This window comes from Grammomys surdaster, unplaced genomic scaffold (assembly GCF_004785775.1).
Source record: "Grammomys surdaster isolate TR1022 unplaced genomic scaffold, NIH_TR_1.0 100, whole genome shotgun sequence".
NCBI lineage: Eukaryota > Metazoa > Chordata > Mammalia > Rodentia > Muridae > Grammomys > Grammomys surdaster.
In genome coordinates, this window is record NW_021604579.1 from 3,981,528 (window position 1) to 3,999,202 (window position 17,675).

The window sequence follows — 17,675 nt, forward strand, 5'->3', positions numbered from 1 at the left end:
ACACACACACACACACACACACACACACACACACACACACACACACACACGCTCTCTCTCTCCCCCCCCCCTTAAATTACTAGGAGGTATATGCAGCTAAGTCTGGGAAACTAGAGAGATTTTCTAGAGATGATACCTGAGAGGAAAAAAGGATGAGAATGTTCTGTTGGTAGAAGGAATATGGAATTAAGAATAAAGTCAAGGAGCGGGGCAGTGGTGGCGCACGCCTTTAATCCCAGCACTTGGGAGGCAGAGACAGGCGGATTTCTGAGTTCGAGGCCAGCCTGGTCTACAGAGTGAGTTCCAGGACAGCCAGGGCTACACAGAGAAACCCTGTCTCGAAAAACCAAAAAAAATTAAAAGATAAATAAAGTCAAGGGACAGAACTGGCCAGGCCTTGCTCTTGAGTTTATGAATCATCTAGAAGGCACTTTATCTTAGAGGTTGGTCTGGAACAGCACCTTTCCTAGGAACAGGCACATGATCTTCTGTTTGTAGTTCAGCAGAGAATGAAAAAGATGTTAGGATTTTAAGAGAACACAAGTTCACATTTATATTACATGAATGGGCACAGAGTTGTGACATATAGAAGTGCTTCTTTATTTCCATTCTTATTGTAGGTCTGCCTTGTAAGTAGCATGGTGTCGATCTTGTTTGCAGATAGAGAACTGATTGGAACAGGATGAAAGGTGGCCTAAGTACACCAGGATATGTTGTGCTACTCCGAATGGGTTGTGGCCATTGAGATAGATGGGGATTCTGGAAGTAAAGCCCAGATTAAGTAAAGAGTAGCAGTTAAAAGATACTTCACAATGCCAGGTGTGGTGGTGTGTGCTTATAATCCCAGTGCTTGGGAGACTGAGTCAGGAAGACTGCTGGGAGTTAGAGCCAGTCTGGTCACCACAGAGTTCTGACCAGCCAAGGCCACTTACTAAGCCTGTGTCAACAACAAAACAGAAACATAGGCCATCATTAGAAACAGGCTTCTGATGCTGGCTTTGGTGACAGTGGTTGAGGTATGGATTGGGGACGTTTGAAGAAGAGGGATGAATGCAGTATTGAGCATGTTAAGGTTGGGAATGTGTGACATCTGGTAGGAAGTGTCCAAGAGGCAGCTGGAAAGAGCCATTTTTTTTTTCCTTTGGTTTTTCGAGACAGGGTTTCTCTGTGTAGCCCTGGCTGTCCTGTAGAGCAGGCTGGCCTCGAACTCTCGAACTCAAAAATCGCCTGCCTCTGCCTCCCAAGTGCTGGGATTAAAGGCGTGCGCCACCACTGCCCGGCTGCCTGTTGTGTTTTTTAATTCATGAGAAACTTCATGTTCTAGCCCAGCACCAACTCCTACTTATGTCTCTGACCTGTGACCCAATTGTGGTGAGGCTGGTAACTCTGAAACAGCACCTGGGGCAGAAAGAATGTGGGCCGGGAGAGGAAGGGGCAGAGGCAGTAAGATTCCCTGGTGATGCCCAACTTTGAAGTACTACGATCAGCAAGTCCCACTGTCACCACTGGGTGGCAGTAGTGCATCAGACAAGGCTCTGGGCCTTTCTCTGTCTGATGGGTTTGTGACTCTAGAATTGACCCTTGGGTGCCTATAAGTGCTTACAAATCAGATAGGAGTATGTGGCCCATTCCAATAGATGGTAAGTTGTCCTGAAGTGAGTCAGGCAGGCCACTGACCCAGAGCCTTATAGGGAGAGGCCTCTAGCTAATCAGACTGGGTCTTTCCTTCCTACAGGCTGTCCCTGTAAGGGTACAGGGGTTGGTAATAAACAAGAAGGGTTGTGGTAACATGGCCAGCTGGCTTGGACATATTCAAAGGAATGCAGTCCCCATGTCTTTGTGCCAGTAGACGGTGCAGGTGCCTGTGTACTCAGAGCAGGAGTACCAACTCTACCTTCATGATGATGCATGGACTAAGGCGGAGACTGACCACCTCTTTGACCTCAGCCGCCGATTTGATCTGCGCTTCGTAGTTATTCACGATCGCTATGACCATCAGCAGTTCAAGGTGAGCTGGTATGCATTTGGGTGAGCACCTAATCCTTCTGCCATTTCTTCCTCATGCCCCTCAGTGCTCCTTTCCATGTGTCTTGATCCTCAGAAGCGTTCTGTGGAGGACCTGAAAGAGAGGTACTACCACATTTGTGCCAAGCTTGCCAATGTGAGGGCTGTGCCAGGCACAGATCTCAAAATACCAGTATTTGATGCTGGGCATGAGAGACGGCGGAAGGAGCAGCTGGAGCGGCTTTACAATCGAACCCCAGAGCAGGTCATAACCTCTTCTCCGTACCTGAAACCTTTTGCTTTCTACCCTCTATGGCTCAGCTCTCTCATCCCCAGGTCCCTCCACCTCCAGTCCCGATCCTCCCGTCTCTGCAGTCTCCTTACTTCTGGTCCCTCATAGATACCCTAGTATCCCCTTAGCTCCCTGGCCACCCTGCTTCCACACAGTCCTCATACATGCTGAAGCATTTCTTGTTTTCCAGGTGGCAGAGGAGGAGTACCTGCTACAGGAGCTGCGTAAGATTGAGGCCCGGAAAAAAGAGCGAGAGAAGCGCAGCCAAGACCTGCAGAAGCTGATTACAGCAGCAGACACCACCGCGGAGCAGCGGCGCACAGAACGCAAGGCTCCCAAGAAGAAGCTACCCCAGAAGAAGGAGGCAGAGAAGCCGGTGTGGAGGCTGACCCAGCAAGCTCAGGGTGGAGGGGTCATCTGGCACAGGGTCCCCAGCTTCAGTGGGCATTCTGAGAGTACCCTGAGTTAGTTAGTAGGACCCTGGGCCACTCCCTGTGACACCTAAGGCTCTTTAACTCTTCCTCCAGGCTGTTCCTGAGACTGCGGGCATCAAGTTTCCAGATTTTAAGTCAGCGGGTGTCACACTACGGAGTCAGCGGGTGAGTTACCTAATGCAGTGTTTCGGCCCTTGGCTCCAAATGGCCTAATGCTATAGCTGCTAAGTCTAGAGCAATGCGAGAGGGGGTTATGGAAAGAGGTGGCCTTGTCAGGACTTCATGACATGCTCAAGCCTAGTCTGCCTTTACCATTCTCCACTTCTCAGCTAGTTCCATTTTAGCTACAGCTACATCCATGGGTTACTACTTATGTGCCTCATTCCAAGAGGTGGAGGACTTAGCTAACTTGATCATTGCAGATGAAGCTGCCCAGCTCTGTGGGTCAGAAGAAGATCAAGGCGCTGGAACAGATGCTGCTGGAACTTGGTGTGGGTGAGTGTTGCTGAGCCCCATGGGATGCAAGGGATGGTAGTTCATGTTTCAGGCATTCAACCACAGTCCGGCTTTGTCTTGCTTGCAGAGCTGAGCCCGACCCCCACAGAGGAGCTGGTGCATATGTTCAATGAGCTGCGGAGTGACCTGGTGTTACTCTACGAGCTCAAGCAGGCCTGTGCCAACTGTGAATATGAGCTCCAGATGCTGCGGCACCGGCACGAGGCCCTGGCTCGGGCAGGAGTGCTGGGGGGCCCTGCCACACCAGCACTAGGACCAACCCCGGCTTCTACTGAGCCAACAGTGTCTGAATCTGGACTTGGTCTTGACCCTACCAAGGACACCATCATTGATGTTGTGGGTGCACCCCTCACACCCAATTCGGTAAGAGCCTGGATAGGTTTGTGGGGAGCATGCCCTGGCTCTGCAAGAGAACACATTGTTTACAGACCCTACTCCCTCCAATGCCTTCAAGGGAATGGCTGCCATTGTGAGGAGTGAGGCTGATGACAGGAGTGGGTTGACTATTGGGCCTCTTCTCTGAAAAATGACAGACACTAAGCCTTGAGTCTGACCTCAGAGACCACTGACCTCAACACTTTCTGTCTCTTTAGCGGAAACGACGGGAATCAGCCTCCAGCTCATCTTCTGTGAAGAAAGCCAAGAAACCATAAGGGGCCATCAGAGTTGGTGGTATGGTGTAAATAGAACTGTTAAGTTGGACTGGGCTGATTCTATTTCCTTACCTCCTCCTGTCCTTGGCTGGAATGACAGTCTGATATATCAATCGATCACTACAGCAAGTCTCTAAAGGCTTGCTTGCAATGCCCACATTCAGGCCTTTAGCCCACCTTTTGTTGCTCTTGTTGTAGACTCTGCCCCTCAAACACCTGTGGCTTTATATTTAAGATAGTCTTGCACATGGCTGGGTTCTCAGCAGTTTTGGCAAGTCCTTGTGGTTCAGATATTTCCCACTCCCCACCCCAGCCCTGCCCTCAGTTTGTGTAAGTTTAGTGAAGGCATCAAAGGTGCCATAGTGCTAGCTGCTTACTTGCTGCTGGCTTTGTATGGAGATGAAGCCTGGAGCATCGGCATAACAACAGCCTTACACACAAGGATGGCTCCATATACACCAGGACCTTGTTTCCCCGACTTTATTCAAGTGGCACGTTCACAGCAGGGGTGGGGTGGGGTGGATACAAGGTGGGGCCTGATCTGTCCTGGAGCCCTGGGGGCACCACACACCATGCACTATGGATGGGAGGGGCACAGGGGGGGCTTGGTGGCCCCAGCAGAAGCCTGTGTACCAGGGAGAAGGCAGTGAGTACCTGGGTTCCCCCTAGCCCAGGCCCATAATGGTAGGGGCTAATACTGGGCTGAGACTGAGGAGTGGGAGTAGGGTGGGGCACAAAGTGTCTGCTCCAGAGGGGCCAAGTGGCCAAGCCCTCACACAGGGCACAAGCCCATAGGGCAGCTGGGGGACACTCTGGGCGCAGAGCTGTGCCACTCTCCCTTTTCCCTCTGGTGAGGGAGAGGAGGGTTCTGGTTTGGGCCAAGCAGCTACCCTGTCCTGCCCCATCCCATCCTCTGCCAATCAGAAGGGCTTTGATGTCTGCTTGAAGATGAAGCCTCGGTATGCCAATGTCTTCATGATGTTGGCAATGTTCTTGCAATCATCTAGAAAAAAGAGAAGACATTCAGACAGGGGCTAGATTCAGGAGCCATAGGCCTGAGGAGGACATCTCTGGCTCTGGTGGTAACATTTCTAGCCTTGGGTTGGGCTGGGTGATACTGGGCCTACTGGAAACCTGGACTCAATGCTTCTCAGTCCCCATAATTCATGCTGGAAATTGGCCGCTGTGTCCCATCCCGGCCCCAGCAGTGATGTATGGGCGCCGTCGCAGTAAGAAAAAGGCAGAGTAAATGTGTAATTTCTCCCTTGACGGCCCCTGGCCGCTGGGCGATCCTTCTTGTTGCCGCCACATGGGGACGGCCTGTCCGCCACACTTCGTCTTCCCGCCACCCGCCTTGATGTCTCCATTTCATTACTGTGCGGCCATTCATCACACCCACAGCCAGGGTGACTTTGTCGGCACTTGTATGTGTGTGGGAACTGTGGCCCAGGCCATACTCAACTGGTGACAAGGTACAAGACTTGGCATGGCTGTGCCAGAACCCTGGGAAACACCTGCCCTGGATACCTGTCCCCGTGTAGCTCCAGACAGGCTAGGGAAGGCCATGGTTTATATGTTGTCAGCCTACCAGACAGATGCAGTAGTCAACCTATAACCTGGCTCTGAGTAGGCTTGGCAGCTGGTCACCTTTTGGGACCTTGTCTCTGCTCAAATATCAGGTTAAATAGTCTCTATGTGTTAGATCCTATTAGTTTCTCTGGTATTGGCCTCTGGAAAACCTCCATGCTGTGAGCTGTTGTTGTACCTGGAGGCTGTAGCCTGGGGGCTTTTCAAGGACAGGGTTTGCTCTACTACTAGATGTAAGAAGGGGGGCGACTTGGAGCCTGTCCTGCTGGGGCAGCAGGTCTCAAGCCTGTGGATCAAGACCCATTTAGGGTCAAACAACCCTTTCACAGGGGTCACATATCATATCCTCCATATCAGATATTTATAATTCATGATGGTAGCAAAATTATAGTTATGAAGTAGCAATGAAAATAACTATGGCTGGGGGTGAGGGGAATCACCACAACATGAGGAACTATATTAAAGGGTGGCAGTGTTAGGAAGGTTGAGAGAAACTGCTCATCTCATTGGGTTCAGCTTCCCAAAGCAGTCCCCAACTGTCTCCTACTCCTTTCCCCACCCCCTTCCTTGTCCCTGGGCCACAGCCTCATCTCATAGATGCTGTGATGCAGAAGTACCATACATTGATGGCGTAACAAGTGAGGGGTGGTGTTGAGGTCAGGAGGCCTTGGAATCCTTTCCTTCCATTGGGCTTCTATGCTTGCCCTCACTAAGACTGTGGCCTAAGAAAGGGGACCCCTGCCCCCACCTGAGCAAAGAAAATGTCTTATTAGCCAAAGATCTAAGGCAGGCCAATCATATGAGATCCTGTCTTAGAAGGGTTCAATATGTATGTACCTATGGTGGACAGAGGTGTTAGGAGTTGATACCGTGTTTCTCCAGGGACTCAGGAAACAAGTCAGGACTGGTCTGCTTTGAGGCAGAATGGGGAGAAGACAGATGGGTGGGTAGTGGCGGCCATGGCAACTCCAGACATGACCCATCCCCGTGGTTTATGGGCCGGACACGAGCCCCGCTCAGCTGAGGCCCTGTCATTTGTCTCCCTTAGTGAGTGCGCCAGTACTGTGGGGGTAGAGGGAGGGGTATGACAGGACGAGCTGAGCAGCTGACAGGAATAGGACAGGAGTTGTGGGGCCAGATGTGCTGCTGTGATGGCATTGTTGAGAGAAGAGGGAACCTGGGACAGAGGGATATTTTTCCCAAATAAACCTAGCCCTGTCAGGGCACCTCAAATCCTTCCTGTCTTCAGCGCTCTGGAGACCATGGCCACTGTGCATATTAAGAATAAGTCCCCTCGTTATCTGCAATTACCCAGCGGCCACACACCTCATTTCTTTTAGCAGAAAAGAAAATTAGTTTTCTATTGACTTCATCTGGCTCCTCCTTCAATGCTGGACAAATCACTCAATCTGCCTCCTTTGGACCAAGTAAATGTCCTAGTCTAGACCCCTAGGCCATCAATGAACCAGTGCCAATTGACCTGTGCCAAGAGGTGCCTGCACACCTCAGCCAGTCCTGACCTTTCCCCATGCCATACATGCCAACTAAATCATGAGCTCTGGCTGTTCCTGATGGCTAACCTCCCCATCCAGGATCTTTCTCTTCAGTCCCACCACAAACAGTCCCCAGGTTTTCTCTTTCTTCCCCTTCTCTTCCTTGTTGTGCATTCTTGACTTCAGCACATGGTACAGCAAATCACTTGAAACTCCCAAGAAGTCAACACCTCACGCACACTGGCCATATCAACCAGGTCTGAAACCTCTGTAGATCTGGTTTCCTTATTCTGTAATCCAGTGGTTCTTAACCTGTGGATCATGACCATTGGAAAACATGTATTTCTGATGGTTTTAGGAATTGATACACTGCTTAGCAAAATTACAAAGTAGCAATAAAAAATAACTTTGTGGTCGGAGTCACAACATGAAGAGTACTAAAGGGTCCAGCATTATTAGAAGGCTGAGAACCACTGGTAATCAAATGCTTCCTTTTTCCAGTAGCCCCAGTCACCTATAAGTCTACACTCGGTAATTCTTAGATTGAAACAGTCTGGTTTGTCCCTCAGATCCACCCTCTTGTAGCCAGTATGATCTTTTTTACACAAATCTTATCATGTCCTTCCCTCTTTAAATTCCTTTAGTGGTCTTCTGTTTATATAAAGTCTGCTTTAAAAAAGAAAAGAGAGAGAGAGAGAGAGAGAGAGAGAGAGAGAGAGAGAGAGAGAGAGAGCGCGAGCGCACTATGTAGCCCTGGGTAGCCTGGAACTCAGATCTGTTTCTGGCTCTCAGCCAGAAACAGATTAAAGGTGTTCCCTAGAATGATTAAAGTCTACACACATATACATGTATTTTAACTGTGTATGTGCATGTCATAGGACAACTTGTGAGAGTTGGTTCTCTCCTTTTGAGTGGGTCCTAGAGATCAAACTTAAGTCAGAAGGCATGGTGGCAGGTACATTACCCACTGAGCCATCTTGCTCATCCTGCACTTTCCTCCTTTCCTTTGCATGGTTCTAGGAAACCATGCAAGCTCAGGCTGTGTACACATGAGATAAGCACTTGACCACTGTGCTGGATTCCCCAGGACCCTCAGCCCTGTGTAGGGTCTGGTCCTGCTTTTACTTTTTGAGAGCTATGATTACAGGTGTGTATTCAGAGAACAACTTATGGTGGGCATTTCTCTCCTCCACCGTGTGGGTAAAGGTAAGACAGACTGAAGCTCTGAGACCATTTGGGCTAGTTGGCATCTTTGCCTTTGTATCATCTCTTGCAGAGCTAATTAGGCCAGCTTAAAGGTGCTGTGACACAGGATGATAGGGTGCTGTGTTGTGTCCACAATGGAGGCCTCTAAAATAGGTCTTTACCTTCACATTCTAGAAGGCTAGCCTCATCAGCTTGAGAACTTTTTCTTTTGAAAGACATTAATATTCTTAGTATTAGAAATATTTTTATGGGATGGGGAGATGGCTCAGCAGTTAAGAGCACTGGCTGCTCTTCTAGAGGTTATGAGTTCAATTCCCAGCAACCACATGGTGGGTCACAACCGTCTATAGAAGGATCTGATATCCTCTTCAGTCAGGCAGATGTATATGCAGCGAAGCACTCATACATTAAATAAATAAAAAAAATTTTTTTTTTTTTCGAGACTGGGTTTCTCTGTGTAGCCCTGGCTGTCCTGGAACTCACTCTGTAGACCAGGTTGGCCTCAAACTCAGAAATCCACCTGCCTCTGCCTCCCAAGTACTGGGATCAAAGGCATGCGCCACCACCGCCCAAATAAATAAAATTTAAAAAAATTTTTTTTATATTGACAAGAATGGAAGGGTAACATCTATGCAAACCCACAGAGGGGATGGGTCAGGTGAGCACCTATATATAGCAAGGAAGGCTAAGTTTGTTAGGTACTTCCATTCAGAGTGGTCAGAGCTGCTTGTCAAAGAAGCTGCTACTGGAATGGTGGCTGAGATCCCTCATCAAGGAACCCAACTGAGGTGGCATGGAATGCCTGTTGGTTACACTAGTCTGGAAACTGAAGAGTAGAGCACAGGAAGGAAGCCATAGGACACTGGCCAGGGAAGACCAGTGTCCTATGTTCCTTCTTGAGGAAAGGATCCAGGAAGCCCTTGGATAGTACGACAAAGGTTTTCATCCATGTTCTTACTTCATCCAGCAACTGCCAACCTGTTGTGTGTGCTGGGTGTGTATGGGCCGGACTGGGTCTGGATACAAGATTAGCTCCCTGTACTTGCAGAGCTCAAAGATAGCCCATAAGAGGTGCAGTGCTATGAAAAAAGGAGGCACGGAACTGCTTACAGAAGCTCGGGAATGGATTCCCAGAAGAACAAAGGTATGCAAAGGTGAGAGGGAGCTAGCCCAGAAAGTTAGGGTTAAGGTGAAGAGGCAGTAAAGATACCACTGGAAGTGATCTGTGGAGTGTCAACCTTAATTTCACTAGGTGATGGGGGTGAGTGACATACTAAGGCTGTGACATGAATGGGTAGTCAAGTCAGCAGTGAGTGACTAGAGGAAACCCAAGGACCCCAAATGTCAACCTAAGGAGTTCAAGAATGTCACTCTGGTAGCACTATGGAGACACTAACGCATTTAAAATGATTAGGAAAATGATAGGACCTGATCTGGGTTTCACAATTGTCACCCTAAAATATGAAGACAGGACTAAAAGCAGAACCATCTGAGAGCAGACAGAATTACAGCTCATACCTGAAAGGCTCAACCAGAACTAGGCTTGTGGTAGGAGTATGTTGACAGTGTAAAGAAGAGACTAGAGGCCAAGAGGTTTTGTTTTTTTAAATACAATTTTTAGCTGGATAGTGGTGGCGCACAATTTTAATCTCAGCACTTTTGAGGTCAGCCTGGTCTGCAGGTAGAGTTCCAGGACACGCAGGGCTATACAGAGAAACCCAGTCTTGGAAAAACAAACCAATCAACCGAATAAAATAAAAACAAAATAAAAAATGTGGGCCAGTGGAACAGCACCTGCTGTGCAGGCCTGAGCACCTGAGTGCAGGCCTGGGACTCGGGGGAAGGAGACAACTGACGTCCACAAATTGTCCTCTCGCTTCCACCTTTGTGTGTACAAATGTTTGCACACACAACATTTTCTTTGAAAAAAAAAAAAAAGATAAGCTTTCAGGAGATGATGGGGAGACGAGTGATTATAGGATTTTAGTGCCACTCAGGGAAGTAATCCCAGAGAAGTTGGAATCTGGAGGCAGTGATGAGTTCAGCTTTGGATGAATTAAGTAGGATTCTTTGAGTCATCTAAAATTATAAGGCATTTCATTAGGATTTCAAGGCTTAGTGTTTGGTTTGAGAAGGACTTCTCTATCCCAATTGTTTTTTTTTTTTTTTTTAAAAAAAAACAAAGGGCTGAAGAGATGGCTCAGTTGGTAAAGTTTAATCCTGGGTATCCACATAACAGCCAGGCATGCTAGTAAAAGCCCGCAATTCCAGCAGTAGAGAGGCAGAGATGGGAGCGTCCTTAGCCGGCCAATCTAGCTGAATTGGGAGAGTTTGGGTTTAGTGAGAGACTCTGTCTCTATCATTAGGTAAATGATTGAAAGACACCCAATATCAAGCTCACACGTGTATACCTCCCCCATATACCTCCCCCACAGAAGCCCACAAAACAAAGGTATCCCATTTTTCAGCTATATTTTATTATTATTATTATTAAACTTTTTAAGGTTTTTATTTTAAGTGTGTGGGCATTTTGTTTTCATGTCTGTCTGTGTACCACATATATACAGTGCTTGTGGAGGCCAGAGAGGATGCTGGATCCCCTGGAACTGAAATTACAGACAGTTGTGTGTGGTGGTGACTGAACCCAGGTTCCCTGGAAGAACAGCCAGGGCTTTTAACAGTGGAGCAATCTCTCCAGACAATTAATTTGGATTTTTTTCTACAGGGTCTGTCTCACTATGTAGACCAGGCTGGCCTTTATTCAGAGCTCTGTCTGCCTGTACCTTCTGAATGCTGGGATTAAAGGTGTGCACCACACTTCTGCTTTAGCTATCTTTTCTACTTAATCTGTCTGGAATTACTTTGTGTATATAAGAAATAGCTCTAACTTTATTATTTTTCTGATGCAGAACCCATTGGCTTATCATGGACTAAACTGCCCTCTCCTTCTGTATCCTTCTGAAATAACAACTCTTATCATATGTGCAGTACTGTTGGAACCAGTAAAGAGAACAAATATAAAATGACCAAAGGGGATGTAGTGAGTTCCGGGAGAGCTAGAGCTACATAGTGAGACCCTGTCTCAAAGAGGAAGAGGAACAGGAGAAAGAAGAGAAGAAAGACAAAAGAAGGAAAACAAAAATGACCAAAGGTCAACTTGGAGAATCAGGGGTGGAAAACTGCTGGTTCTATTAGCGAGGTTAAAAGGTAATGTGGTTAAAGGAGCATGCAGACAGATGTCAAGGCCCACCACTGGAGCTTCAGTTTCCTGCCTTCACCCTGTCTGGTAATCTGTCCAGGGACTGGTAAGGGATGGAGCCTGAGCCCATGGAGCAGAAGCCAACAAAGCTGGGATGCAGGGGGAGGCAGGGTAAAGAACCTGCAAGGAGCAGGACCTGTGCCTGAGAATGAGGAGATCACAAGAACCCTGAGCACTGATATTCTAGAATCTCGCTGATCTTGTGCCCACATCTATAATTACTGGCAATAATAACCATCTATGGTTACCCAGCAGCAATAATGTCCTGAGCAAAAGTGCTGTGGGTTTCCTGGGCCAGTCTGAAAGGACTGCCAGACTAAATGCTGTCCCAGCTCAAATGGGATATGCACTGAAAACTACTTGTTATCTCAAGTTCAAATTTGACTATTCCTCTGTACTTTGAGACAAGGTCTCTATGTAGTCCTAGTTGGTCTGGAACTCACTCTGTAGATCAGGCTGGCCTCAAACTCACAGAGATCCACCTGCCTCTGCCTCCTGAGTGCTGGGATTATAAAGGTGTGCACCACCATTACCCGGCTGCTCTACATTTTTATTCATCCAGCTTGGCAACTCTGGTGGGGCCAATACAGTACTCAGCATCATATGGTGGCTCAAAGGAGCCCAAGCCAGTGAATTTAGAATTTAAATAGCAGAGAACCTCAGATTCTGAGTTTAGTCTGCACCCAGCTACTTAATAACCGAACCTAACTAACCAAGTTCCTGAATTTTCCTGTATTTTTGTTTTTCCCTCTAAAATAGAAAGAAAGATTACAGCAACTACTTCTTTTAAAGGATAATTTAAAAGATGAAATGAATTGTCTGTGAAGTATTTAAAATACTGTCTATGTTAGTTACCAGTTACTCTAATATCCTATAATGTTATTACTCTAAAATTAATATCCTGACACTCATTCTGTGTCCCTTGGACCAGCCTGGGCCCATCCAGTCTCCTATGTCCCTCCCCCATTCATAGCCACCTTGACCACACTCTGTCCAGACAAACACTCCCTCTCCTCCCACTCAGCACTCTTCTAGCTTCTAACCCTCCCCAAGCAGGGTTCTTATGGCCTCAACTCTAAAGTGACCCCTTCTTCCCGCCCCTCCCTGTATCACCCTCCACCCCATAGAGGTGCCTGAGGTGCCACAGGGCTGATGGTGAAGGATGGCGGTGGTTCTACAATAAGGGGAAAAGGCAATTTCATCTTGATTAGCAGGCGATTTCTCTCTCTGTAATAAGCGTGCTCCAAATAATTAGCGTGTTTTACGTAATAATGAAATTACAGAAATGCAGTCCACTTATTCAAACAACTCACCATTACCATATTTTTAAATATTAGACTTAATTAGAGTTTATCACTTCAGAGAAGTATGCAGACCGAAGATGTTTTTAAAAAAATCCTCATAAAGTGTTTATTAAGCGCTGGTAAAGCTAGGATAATGATGTGTTTGGAAATTAAGGCAATCAAACACTTACCGCCGCTCCTGGAGGCCGGGCATGGAAATGAGGCCATTACACGCCCATTACCCGCCAGCTCACAGCCACTTGGGGGGTGGGGGGAGGATGTGCCTGGCCGAGAGGGCATGGTGCCCGGAAATGCCTTTGCCAACCTCCTAGAGATGCCTGACCAGTAAGCACAGCCTCAGCCTCTCAGTCACTTACACTGCATTTGGCTGTTATGAGCCCAACTCAGACTTGGCCAAGCCAATGGACTGGATTGATCCCAAATGCCAAAGAAGGCAACTCTGATCTGACCAGCTCTGATCCAGACTCCCAAGCCTGGCAGGACACATCAACTCCATTCACACCCAATGCAGAATGGGGATAGAAGCCAGGTCAAGCAGCCAGAGAGGCCCTTGAGAGGAGATGGAGCTAGATCCCACTTGCTGGCTGCAGTCTCCAGTGAGGAGGTGGCAAGCCTAGATAGACCAAGTGCTCACTTCCAAGGGGGTCACTAGAGTGGTGGGAGGAAGGTAAGGAACTGAGTTTATATTTAAAGAAGAAGACCTGGAAACAGAGCCTGGGTCAGGGAAAGCAAGGGCAGGGGTGGTAGAGAGAGGGACTGTAGGCTTCAGACCCCATTTGTCCCAGTGAATAACTAATTTCAGAATTTATAGTGCTGGGTTTTTGTTCTGTGGCCATTTATATCTGTGAGGGGAGGAAATGAAGAGGCAGCACGGATGCCACATCTTTCTGTGTTATTGCTTGTCTGCCATTTGCAAATCATTATTAATTGTGGGCCCTGGTGGCAGGACGGGAGGGGGCCAGGCTGGGTACATCCACATAGCTCTTCATCAAGGACCCCAGCCGCTGCCCCAGAGAGCCAATTACCCCGCCCTGATTGGGATCAGATAAAGAGGGAATTTTTACAAATTAGGGAATAAATAGAATTTCCACACAGGGCGCGGGCAAGACCTGAGAGGCTATAATGAAAAACCATCCGTCACCATCAGCATGGCCTGGGCATGGAGCCCCAGCACTCCCCTCCCTTGTGGACCCCTTTCTGATGTTCAGGGACCTGAACAGGCAGGTCTGAGAACAACCCTATCCCTTCTAGGGCCTGGAAACAAGAATTCCCTGGGGGTGGGGATGGGGGCTAGGGAATACCTTGTGCTCAGGTGCTTTCTCTGTCTCTGCCTGCCCTTAGGGTCTCAGGAAGGAGAAACTCAGTCCTAAGAGAGATTGAAGTTTGGAACCACAGGGCCAAAAATACATCCATGTCCCCATAGCCATGGCAGCCCTGCGGTAGAGCCCCAGCCCCCTGGACCACTCAGTCTGGGTTCCCATTAGTGCTCCTCCCCTTGGATCATTAAATATGTATATCTTATTACACGCCTTGTTAGAGTATTGAGCTCTATTGACTGATGATAAATCCTGAGCCTCGTCCTGGCCGTAAATTTATCTGGAGATGATGAAGACTCAATAATCTAGTCAGGCAGATAATATCATCGGGCCTTAAAAAAGATCATTACATTATATGTCAGAATTAAAAGTGAAATACGCTGTAGTAACAGGGCGATGCTCTGGCCATTACCACAGATGCCCGCCTCCCCTGGCCCATTCCCAGCCCTGCTAGAAGGGCTGGGCTGCCAGGGACTGCTACAGCTAGAAGTGGCCGAGTAGATCTAGGTAACCCATGGCCAAGCCTGAAGGAAAGACAAGTCCAGAACAGCTGAACAGATCTAACAGTCTGCTGAGACTCAGGTTTCCACCTCCTTTCTGCTCTACTATCTACAGCTCTCTCTACCAGTGTGTTGCAGACAGGAGGAGGAATACAGAAAAAAAGACAACATACTTTCACTGATGGTTTCCCCTTAAGTATCATTCCTAGAGTTCCCACAGACCATATTTGCTTTTATTTCAGTGGCAGAGCTCAGAGACAGGACCATGCCTAACTGACCAGAAACTAAAACAAGCAGACTTTAGCCAGGCATGGTGGTGGCACAGTTCTTGGGAGATTGAGTCTACAAAGTGAGATTCCCAACTCAGACAGACCCAGAGTCTGAAAGAAAGCCAAACCGAGTACACTCTGATGCCCCTGATTTCAGAAGGTTCTAACCAGTCTGAGGATGAAGGGACATTGATATCGCATGTGTTCTAGGAACTTTCTATCCCTACAACATAATGAACAACTACCTTTAGAACGTGGATTTCAGAGGCCATCATATCAGACTTTTTCTTGTCAATATTCTCAACTCTGTCCCCTTTTTCTTTAGCTATCCTGGCCTGAAAGAATCCAAGCTGTTTCTCTAGATCCACATTTTGGTTTTGTGTGGAAAGCATCACAACCTTACACACTAGTGTCACCATGAGATCCTCACCATTCCCTGTGGTACATAAACTACCCAGGCAACCCCAAGACTTCTGCCCAGTGTGAGCACTTACCTTTAGCACTCAGGTCAATAAGCTCCTGCCCTCCCTACAGATCTCAGTCTACCAGTCAAGTACTCTACCTCTCATTCCCAAATGGACAGATACTTGATCTATCTGCATCTGTCACCATAGGGGACCAATCCTGCTATCCCCTCTGAAGCTGATTTGTCCATTTTAACTCCTGCTAGAATCTAAGCCACCATGCCCACTCTCCCAAGGCCTGGACTTGAGAGCCTTTACCCTAGGATACAGCTCTAGTAGTCTCCAGCTTGGGCTCTTTCATCCAAGCTCCCATCTGTGAGCCAGTGTGTATTTAATGCCTCTCCCAGTTGGCTGCTAGGCTTAAGGTCCCCTTTCCTTGTCTCCCAGCTTACAACCTGTTTTACCAAAGCTGTCTTCTCTAATGATCAGGGTCACCTCTCAGGGGTGGGGCTTCTTAAGTTTAAATTAAACTTTTAATTATTTATTTTTGTCTATATGTCTATACACCATTTATGTTCTTGGTGCCAATGGAAGCCACAGAGGGCACTGGACCTGGAGTTACAGTTTGATTGTGCAACATCAATCATATGGGTTCTTGGGATCGAACCTGCTTCTGAAAGAGCAACCAGTGCTTTAACTGCTGAGCTATCTCCCTGCCTTTTATGTCTGACTTGTTCACTCTCTGACCATGGCTTTGGTGAAATTATCACTTCTTTCCATGCCATCCTACTGGCTCCTGTGAGCACTTGTTCTTCTGCACACTCCTCAGATGTGCTGCTCAAAGCTGTCACTGAACCTCCCTTCTTTTCTCTCCTTAAGCAGAATTATCTACCCTGTCCATCTTTGGAGCTTGAGTTGTCCAATAGCCTCTAAGTATATTCTTACTACCGCCACTCTTCTAGGCAAAAGCAACACTACTGCCATTCTTTCTACAATGGTGTATTTTAAACCATGGTTCTAGTCATTTCATTCCATCTTAAACCCCTTCAGTGATCCAGGAGTAGGAAAGAGAAACAATGGATACCACAGTCAAACTGAAACAAGGCCTTTAGTTAATAGCACAGGCCAATGCTAAGTTTGCTAATGCTGACAACTGAACTATGGTTAGAGATAGCAAAAAGAGTTAAGCTAGGTAAGAGAAAAATAGATACTTGCCTGCAAGGAGCAGGGGATGTAGCTCAGTAGAGTGTTTGCCTATCACACATGAGGATTTAGGTTCAGTCCACAGCGTGGAATAAATACCAGGTGTGGTGGCACACATCTAAATTCCCAGTCCATGTGAGACAGAGGCAGGAGGTCACAATTCAAGGCGAATCTGGCTGCATAGGGAATTCCATAAGCAGCCAGGGCTACATAGTGAGATGTGAGATCCCATCTTAAAAAAAAAAAAAAAGGAAAAAAAGAATTAAAGAACAAAGATGGAGATGGAGGTGGTGGTGCATGCCTTTTATCCCAACACTGGGAGGCAGAGGCAGGTGGATCTATGCTATTTGCAAGCCAGAAGACCAGTCTACAGAAGTTCTAGGACAGCCAGGTTCTCTAGAGACCCTGTCTTACCCCCAACCCCCATCTCTACAACAACAAAACAAAAAACAAGAATGAAGGTCAGGCATGGTGGTGTCCAGCATTTGAGAAGTAGAAGAAGTCATAAATTCGCCAGGCAGTGATGGCGCATGCCTTTAATCCCAGCACTTGGGAGGCAGAGGCAGGTGGATTTCTGAGTTCAAGGCTAGCCTGGTCTACAGAGTGAGTTCCAGGACAGCCAGGGCTACAAAGAGAAACCCTGTCTTGAAAAACTAAAAAAAGAGAGTGGTGGGGGGAGAAGTCATAAATTCAAGGGATGGTTATATGAAACCTTGAAAGCAACTACCACTTTCTCAGGTGGTTATTACCTACCTTGCTATTCTTAGGAAAACATCTAATCTTCTTTACAAAATTTTGGGAGTCTAGCCAGGTTTATCCCACTGGCCTTGTCTCGTAGGTGGTACAGCCCTTTTCACATGTTCTTCTTTGTCTAGTAACCAACTTCTCATTTGGTACTCTTATTCCCTGCGGCCCAGGCCTGTTCATTTCCCTATGGATTATCATACCTTGGTCCCATGTCTGTGTAAGGATGGACCCACTTACCATGACTGCTTCTGACACATCCTGCTAGACAATATACTGAGGGGTTATTTACACAGAGGTCAGAGAGAGAGAGAGAGAGGGAGAGAGAGAGAGAAAGAGAAAGAGAGAGAGAGAGAGAGAGAGAGAATATATACATGTATAAAGTAGAAGGAAGGGGAAAAGCATGAGCCCAAGCCTAACATTTGCCATTCCAAATCTTTTACATGCTGAGGCTCTGAGTATCAGTCATGGTCCTTGTGTCCAGCTTCTAA

General features: G+C 47.4%; 2 protein-coding genes across 11 annotated transcripts in view; one reads left to right on the forward strand and one right to left on the reverse strand.

Moving 5' to 3' along the window:
• The window catches only part of Dmap1 (DNA methyltransferase 1 associated protein 1), a 15,130-nt gene extending 4,428 nt beyond the window's left edge, over positions 1 to 10,702 (forward strand). For 2 of the 4 annotated variants that reach the window (XM_028785194.1, XM_028785207.1), the window contains exons 5-11: positions 1,850 to 2,008; positions 2,102 to 2,269; positions 2,487 to 2,672; positions 2,824 to 2,895; positions 3,153 to 3,225; positions 3,314 to 3,609; positions 3,840 to 3,970. In XM_028785194.1, coding sequence (XP_028641027.1) covers positions 1,850 to 2,008; positions 2,102 to 2,269; positions 2,487 to 2,672; positions 2,824 to 2,895; positions 3,153 to 3,225; positions 3,314 to 3,609; positions 3,840 to 3,899 — 1,014 coding nt within the window. In that variant the 3' untranslated portion in view covers positions 3,900 to 3,970. Of the gene's footprint in view, positions 1 to 1,849; positions 2,009 to 2,101; positions 2,270 to 2,486; positions 2,673 to 2,823; positions 2,896 to 3,152; positions 3,226 to 3,313; positions 3,610 to 3,839; positions 3,971 to 9,233 lie in introns of those variants that run through there. The other 2 variants (XM_028785201.1, XM_028785213.1) reach the window with 2 other exon arrangements.
• Positions 4,348 to 17,675, reverse strand: part of Eri3 (ERI1 exoribonuclease family member 3) — a 130,885-nt gene continuing 117,557 nt past the window's right edge. For 4 of the 7 annotated variants that reach the window (XM_028785255.1, XM_028785262.1, XM_028785245.1 and 1 more), the window contains one exon: positions 4,348 to 4,902. In XM_028785255.1, coding sequence (XP_028641088.1) covers positions 4,820 to 4,902 — 83 coding nt within the window. In that variant the 3' untranslated portion in view covers positions 4,348 to 4,819. The remainder of the gene's footprint in view (positions 4,903 to 17,675) is intronic. The other 3 variants (XM_028785252.1, XM_028785237.1, XM_028785228.1) reach the window with 1 other exon arrangement.